This window comes from Balaenoptera musculus, chromosome 1 (assembly GCF_009873245.2).
Source record: "Balaenoptera musculus isolate JJ_BM4_2016_0621 chromosome 1, mBalMus1.pri.v3, whole genome shotgun sequence".
NCBI classification, from domain to species: domain Eukaryota; kingdom Metazoa; phylum Chordata; class Mammalia; order Artiodactyla; family Balaenopteridae; genus Balaenoptera; species Balaenoptera musculus.
In genome coordinates, this window is record NC_045785.1 from 114,033,236 (window position 1) to 114,041,102 (window position 7,867).

Here is a 7,867-nt window from a genome sequence, read left to right on the forward strand (position 1 = left end):
AACTAGCAAGTGGCAGAACCAGGATTTGAACCTCTCTTATTCTAACACTTGTGCTCATTTCGCCCTGTCACAGCATGATAATGTAAAGAGCAAACAGGCAAACCAGTTAGGAGGTGAGCAATGAGAAAGCATGGTCTAGGGCAGTGGCCTGGGGAAGGAGGGCAGGCATTTGAGAGAGATCATGATGGAATTTGGGAAGACACGGGACAGACCTGAGTGTGGAGGCTCAGGGAGGTGAGTGGGAGGAGGACCCAAGGGGCCTGGAAGACCCAGGAGACAGGGCAGATGGGGCAGAGTGAGGGATCTCAAGGCAGAGATGGGTTTGTCTCAGACACAGAGGATATCTGGGCAAGAGCAAGGCCAGCCTGTGGGTGGTGACGAGCTCATCTGGAACCAGGTGGGAAGCCAAGGCCAGGCCCGGGGTCGTCCACAGATTGGGATTGGAGGAGAGAGAAGGAACAACTGGAGGAGGAGGAAGCTGTGTCACCATCATGGGAGAAGGTGGGAATCAGTTCCCCAGCACCTGCTCAGAGTCAGGGGTGCCCTGGTGGCCTTGGAAGCCAGAGCAGGAGACAAAGGAGGCTGGAGGAGGGGAAGTGAAGGTCATGCTCATGGATTCAGCAGCAAATGAGGGGGTGGTGATGAGAAAGGTGAAGGGAAGGTGGTTCCCTCCCAGGTGTGTGAGTCGCACCGGTGCTGCTGAAACATCGACTCTCTCACACTGCAATTCAGAGGCGAAGTTGAACTCAGGTGACTTACCCAACCCCTTCCCAGTGAGCCAGAGACAGGTTTTATTTTCTAAAACATTTTAATAAAATTAACCAATAAATATTCTACACTGTATGGGCTACAGGGACAAAGAGTGGAAGACAGAGGGCCGGTCTTCCCAGTCGGGCCCTCGGGTCCCCTTGCAGAAAAAGAGAGAGACGGTGCTCTGGGCTGGCTTGGGGCTGGGACTGCTCACTTGGGATGGGGGGAGTGATTCTGGAATGGGTGATCTGGGGTCCTGCCATCCATCCCACTTTGTTGGTGTATGGGAGGAGAGGAGGGGCCAAAAAAAGCAGAGCCCCTGCAGGAGGCATCCTAGCACCCCCAGAAGTGACTGGGGTGAGGGGACAGCTAGCCTAGAAGGAAAGAATGGGGGAGGGGCAGCCCATGGGGCAGTGAAGCAGGGAGCATGGGCTGGTGGCGGGCTCTGGCGGCTCTTGGGCCACAGCCACTCACTCTCGGACATAGACCCTGGTGCACACGATGTCGTCCGCCGTCATGGTCTGAAAGGGGAGAAGTCATTGTTAGCCCGGGAGACCCCTGGGTCCTGTGCTTGGGAGCAGCAGGGTTGAGTGGAGGTGTTCTGCTTGACCTCCAGGTCCAAACCTACTTCTTGGCTCAGGACTGACAGGTAAGAGCTGGTCACAAAATGCCTGGGCATCACGGGATGGAGGACAATACAGCCCCAGGGGTCCATCCTAAGTCTTTCTCCCCAAGCCAGGAAGATCCCCGCAGAGAACTGTTGGGACCTCTCAGCGCATGTCCTTTGCTCCACACAGAAGGGACACACTTTTACGTTTGCACAAGGACACTGTATGGGACAGGGACAGCCTAGTCCTGCCCCAGCAGCCTCATAGGAGACGGGGAGACCAGCCACAGTTGTTCTTAAACCTCCTGCACCCTGGAATGTCCTGGAAAATCTCTGAAGGTAGCACTGGGCTTGCTCTGAGCTGAGAGGACGCAGGCCTTACCAGGATCAGCTCTCCATCATTGGTCAGTTCTCTGGTCCAGGAGGTCTTGGGACCCTCTCCCTTCAAAAGCCTCTGCTCGCAGACCATTTTGTTCTCACTCTCCCATTTTACCAGGCTCTGCATGAGAGGGTGGTCAAGTGAGGTTGGCCCACAGCAGCGACAATGCTGTGAGAGGTATAGGGGATGCACCCCGTTTCTACCCACCACCACTATCTAGGTACTTTCTCCATTGGAACTGGAGGAAAGACTCTAGGAAAAGACTGGAAAATGTCATGTTGAGAGGCAGGGCAATAGATGCCATGACCCTGAGGGACCCCGTCCCGGCACGCACCTTACAGGGTCTCCCGTCCACAGTCTGCTCCTCAAACTCTTCTCCGATATTGAAGTTGATCTCCGTGGTACGCACGGTGGTAGAGGTTTTGATGTAGAAAGTGTCTCCCTCCTGTTTGATCTCCACTGCTGGCTTGGATGCTGCAGCCACGGCGATCTTCCTCAGCATCACGTTTACCCCTGGAGGGAGAGGAGGGGCTCGACTTTTATGGGCGCTCCAGGCACCTGTCTCACACTCTCCCCAGGGACAGCAGGAGCAGGCTAAACTGTGGGCAGCTGGGAAGAGGGGCTGGGTGCCTGGGTGTCCAAGAAAGTACCTTGGAGGAAGGGCAGGTGGTACAGCCCTGATGGCTGGTGGGTTCAGGGAGGAGGGACAGAGAGGCAGTGCCCTGCCCTTGGGAGTTCTGCTTCTAGCTACGGCCCCACCTGGATGAGTCAGCAGCCCTGGATCGGGATCCCCAAGTCTCAGCTCTTCACTCGGTTCTTGGGGGCAGCTTCCCCCTATTCCTCTCATCCTGCTACAGCTCACCTTGGCTCAATTCACCTCACTTTTGGTCCTTTGTCCACCCTGCTGGAGACCATCTGCTGGGGTGGGCTCATCAGAGTCACTGCGTCTGCACCCCTGCCCAAGTGCAGGGCAGGCCTTCCCCAGCCAGGCCTCACTACTCACGTCCTGGAGCAGGGGCCACTTCCTTCTCTGCCCACTCACCTCCCCTGTCTTGTGGCCTTTATTTGCTGAGTCTCTGTCCCTCCCCAGGATGAGAAGGAGCAGGGATTCTCAGCAGGGGAAGAGGTGGGACAGCTGTTTCCCCCTACAGAATGGTCAGCAGCCTGGGGACACCACAGGCTGTGAAATAAGATCCATTAGGCCATGATTTCCACCTGGCTCACCCTCCCTTGCAGGCTGGGTGACCCTGGGCAAATGGCTTAACCTCTCTGAGCCTTAGATTCCACAACTGTAAAATGGAGACAGTAACTTCTTCAAGAGCCTATCACATGGGATGATGTGTGTTTAGGCCCTAGCACACACAGTGCCAGGCACATCTTTATGTTTTCAGGAAACAATAGCTACTCTTATTGTTGTTGTTATTTTCACTGATAAAAGGAAGGCAAAGAAAAAGCCAGAGTTGGGGCTCAGACAAAGTTCCCTGCATCGGACTCCTGCCCACCTGCCCTCCTGGAACAGAAAGGGACACTCCCCTCCCCTCCCCTGATGTGGGCCCGACTCCAGGAACAACCACCCCACTTCAGGGGTCAGGTCTTCTCATTCAGCCTCTGTGGATTCAGAGTCCCTGTGCTGTCCCCCTAGCTTTTCCCAGATTGGACCCCTTCTCTCTATTCCCTAGTTATTTAAAAGGGGTAGAGGAGCTGGAGAGAGCAGCCCTCTGACAGGAAGTCAAGCAAGCAGGGAGGCACCTCTAGTCAGGGCCCAGGTCCAAGCTCTACACCGCTTCACCTGGCCTGGCCTCCTGACCTGAACTGGAGCAGAACGCTTCAGGGAAGCAATGGGTGGGATGAGGGGCCAAGCTGGGCTGGGCCAGGCAAGTGGGATTCCCTATCTCCCAATGTGGTCCAGACGCCCGGCCCTCCTCCAGACCTGGGTCCCTAGAGAAACAAATCCCCTTTCCCCTCGGCACCAGAGCAGACCCACTCTATTCCAGACAGAAGGGAGTGGGAGGAAGCCCTGTGCCTCAGGAGCCCCAGGAGCCCACTTCTTGGCTGCCGATCTCTTGGGTCCAGGGAGATATGACTGCGGTTCCCAGGACCAATTGACTTGGTAAAAGAGACATATCCCACTCCACCTCCTTGGACAAAAAGACTGCTTCACTCTCTGGTGCTACCCGGGAAGTCCATCCTGTTATCCATCTTTCCCGTTACAGGAACAGGAGCTGCTAGCTATGTGTCACGACCATCACACTGGATGGGACGGGTATCCCCCAAACACCTGAGCATCCCTCCCCAGGAGAGAGACTCTTGCATAGGACAAAGAGGGGTGAGAAGGGACTGAGGTTCCTGCGGAAGCAAGGCTAGGTCCAGAGGAGACACCCCTCCAGCCAGCTTCTGGTACCTGTGGTGCTGGGGCCAGGCTCAGCCAACCTTGGTTGATTCAGGACTGTGTTTGTCTAACGGGTCTGTTTTCAATCTGCCCCCAAGCAAGCCCTGAGGAGGGCACGTGGCTCTGAGAGACCCCGCAGGGAGGACAAACAGACTGAAGACAGACACACAACAAGGTTGGGTTTGGGATCTTATCCTCCAGCTGGGGCCTGGGGGTGTGCCAGGCCACTGCCTCCTCCACTGGGGAGAGGGGCCAGAATCCAGAGAAGTTGGGGGAGGGAATGGCATCTAGGCTTTCTGAAGGGAAAATTTTTATCCTTTGGCAGGATCTTGGTGGCATGCGGGATCTTGGTTGCAGCATGAGGCATGCATGCGGGATCTAGTTCTCCGACCAGGGATCAAACCCAGGCCCCCTGCACTGGGAGTGCGGAGTCCCCATTGGACCACCAGGGAAGTCCCTGGATCTTTAATTTGAACAAGGGTAGGGCAAGAAAGGCTGACATGATTACAAGAAATACTGTGGTCAGACTGCAAGAAGAACTAACGGTAAGGAAGGATGGAAATCCCTGCTTTCCTCACTGCATTCCAGACCCTTCCTAGTTCCTGACTCATTTCTACAGCACCCTGCCCCACACAGGGTGCCCTCTGCTCATTCCAGCTGGGGTCTCTCTGTTCAGTTCAGAAATTGATGGCTCCCGGGTTTCCAGGTGGCTTCCCAGTGGCTGGGTCCTTGACTAACCTCCATCTCTTTGCAGAGCCCTCTCCCCAGCCGGCCCAGGCTTTCCCCCGCCTCCCCAGATACCAGAGGGCACACAGAGGTTGGGAAGGGCAGTCTGGGTAGATTCAACTTCCTCCACCTTTAACCAACAGACCTAGCTGGGCTGCAGCCCGTCTCCAGGGAGGCAGGGAGAAGAGAATTCGGATTTTCGGAAAGGGAGGGGATGGCTGGGGTTTCACACGAAGCCATTTGTTGAAATCTAAGAAAGTGATAATTATCCAGAGCGAGCTTAGGATTCTGGAGTTGCTCGCTGTAGGAAAATATTTGTCTCACAGATGGAGGGTGGGGGGAGCAGAGCGGAAAAGTTCTGAAAGGGGAAGAAAGGGGGATCTGGGGGCCCTGCGGTGACGGATCACCTGGTGGGTGGAGCCCCGCGCAGAGAGATATGGAATCTGCCCGGGGATTGGGTTACCTGCTGGGGGCAAGGGGAAGGAGGCAAGAATGCCTGGGGTGGGGGTGGGAGGCTCGGCTGGGTAGGGACCCAGGCTCCCAGCCTGGATGCAGGGTTTGCAGATTCCGAACTGCGGAGAACCCCACTGCCTCACCCCAGGGAATACCGACCTCATGCTTCTGGTTTCTACTTGATTCAGAGGCTGAGTCGCCGCAGGAGTTGGCGTCTGTGGGCGCCCCGCCAGAGGAAGAAGGATTTAGGTGTTCGGACCCAGCGCCCCGGGACCCAGGCGTCTGACCCCTATTCTTGGGAATGCAGGCGCCCAGCTTCCCACGCCCTGATTCCAACTTCCCTTTCTTTCTCGTACCCACCTCCGAGGCCTCGGAGCCCCCTCTCATCTCCCGGGCGCTCAAAAATCTCCTTACCCAGAACTTTGAGCAAATCCTCGAAGTTCTCCGATCGGATGATCTTCCAGTTGCCAGAGAAGTTGGGCATGGTGGCGGTGCTAGTGGCGGTCTCCTTAGATCCTTCGGCTGGAGCACTGGACGCTGAGTCCTTTAGTCGAAAGAGATGTCTCCGCCGCCTTCGCCGGATGGTGAGACTCAGGAACCAGGACTCGTCCGAGGACAACCCTAAAGCCGGCCTGGGCTCTCGCGCGGGCAGCTTTTATACCCTTCGTGGACCCGCCCTTGCCCAAGAATGAGGTGGCCCCGCCTCCCGCTCCCCCCCCTCCACCCCACCTGGGGGGCCTTGAGCCCCGGCCCTGCATTACCACCCCACCCCCACTCCCACCCCGTCCTCTGGATCTAGCCCAGTGGGCGGGTCCAGAATTCGCTGAGAGGGCCCGAGATTGCTGGCTCCCGCGCCAGTGGGTGGATGAGGAGGCGGACGGAGGGCTAGCCCTCGGACTGGGCTCTCAATCGAGAGGAGAGGGCGCTAGGCCCGGGGCACAGATGCTGGGCTCTCATGTCCTGCAGTCCGAGGCACAGGGTCGCACCTCGCCTGTTCCCCATCCCTGCCCAACCTGACACGGTGCGCTCGACTCCTTGGCGCCGGACACCCGGCGACACCACCGGCGGGTGAACCCCTGCTTGCAAGCCAGAGCTGGGGAAGAGAGTGGGCGGCCGAGCTCCGGCTCCACTGAAGCTTGAGCTGGATCCAGTGTGACCGCTCCGAACTCAAGAGATCGGCTGGGGACCCCTGGGGTTCAGGGGCCAGGCACCTAAGTGAGGCAACGGCGCCCCCTGCTGGAACTACTCGAAGAGGCTGGGAGGGGGCTTCACCCCCTACCCACCACCCTCGACTCCCCACCCGGTATCCGGCTCCAGTAGCGCCTGCGGACGCTGGAAGTTGGCGCAGGGAGACTCATTCTTCTTAAAGCGTTGGGCGGCCATCGAAGGGTTAAACAAGAGCCTGGAGCGCCAGGCTGGGGAGGGCAGAGGTCACAGCCAATCACTTGACACGAGCTCTTTATTACGGTGCTTTCTCTGTCACTCGGCTCCCCAGACCCCCGAGGGAATCGCAGTAGGCGGCAGGGAGGGGAGGCGGGGACTGAGGCGCGGAACCCTCGGCGCGCAGCGCTGCCACCTAGGTTGGGGGGAGTCTGGGTGCCCCGGGGAAGGGGCGGAGCGGGGTCTCAGGTGTCACCATTCTGAGCCGTAAAACGGGCGGAAGGAGAGGCCGCCCCTCCGCGAGCGGCTTTGAAGTGGGAGATCAAAGGAGGCGGGTAGGCAACGGCTCCCCGCGGAGACCCAAGTGGGAGTGAGCGAGACCCCGGGGGGAGACAGAGAAACAGAAATGGAAGTCAGGCAGGGAACCTCGGAGACAGGCCGGGAGACCCGAGACCGCCGACCGCAGAGGATGCGGTACCCCGAGCGGGCGGAACCCGGGGGCCTGTCCAGCGCTGAGGGACACTGCGGCCCAGCTGCCCTCGGCGAATCCGTGCACGTGGCCCCGATGCCCGTACCGCACCGCACGCCCGCCACCCTGCCGGAGCTGTCCTCCCAGCTTCTTCCGAGGCGGGGAAGAAAATCCCCACATCTGGTCCCAGCCCTGGGTTCCTGCCCTGGCCCCTCCCTGCCAGCGTGGCCATGGGTGGAGCAGAGGACAGGCTCTCCGAGACTCTAAGCCCTTTCCCTTAGAGCCCCGGAACGGTCTAGGGAGGCAGGGGCCTTAGTTGGGGAGGAGCGCGGAGGAGGAGAGCCAAGGGAGAGGGGCTGGAGGATTTACCAAAGACACACTGGAGGTCGAGCCTCTGTGCTGTAAAGAGGAAAATCTCTAAATTATGGGTGTGTAGGAAAAAAATAATGCAACTAGGGTGACTCTGGAGCAGGAGGGATGGAGATTAGACTGTAGAAAGGACTTCTTGACAGGGTCCCACCCTGCAATAACCAATAAAATGTCAGTTCTGAAGAAGGGAGCTGAATGCTCCAGCCTGGTTTTAGGGTTCCAGGTTTGGTGTGGGAGAGTTTATTTGGGGGTGTGGGTGGCCTGGTCTTCTGGGAGTGAGGGGGCAGCAGGTCGAAGGGCTCTCGGAGGACGGACAGACAAAAGCAGAGGTGGTGGAGGGAAGGG

General features: G+C 58.2%; 1 protein-coding gene across 1 annotated transcript; it reads right to left on the bottom strand.

Moving 5' to 3' along the window:
- Nucleotides 1-789: 789 nt before the first annotated feature.
- On the bottom strand, nt 790-5,962 carry CRABP2 (cellular retinoic acid binding protein 2). The gene is made up of 4 exons (XM_036856389.1): nt 5,719-5,962; nt 2,071-2,249; nt 1,740-1,856; nt 790-1,271 (listed from the first exon to the last, which is right to left on the bottom strand). The coding sequence occupies exons 1-4, from the start codon at nt 5,786-5,788 to the stop codon at nt 1,221-1,223; spliced, it is 417 nt and encodes a 138-aa protein (XP_036712284.1). The 5' UTR covers nt 5,789-5,962; the 3' UTR covers nt 790-1,220.
- Between the last annotated feature and the right edge of the window lie 1,905 nt (nt 5,963-7,867).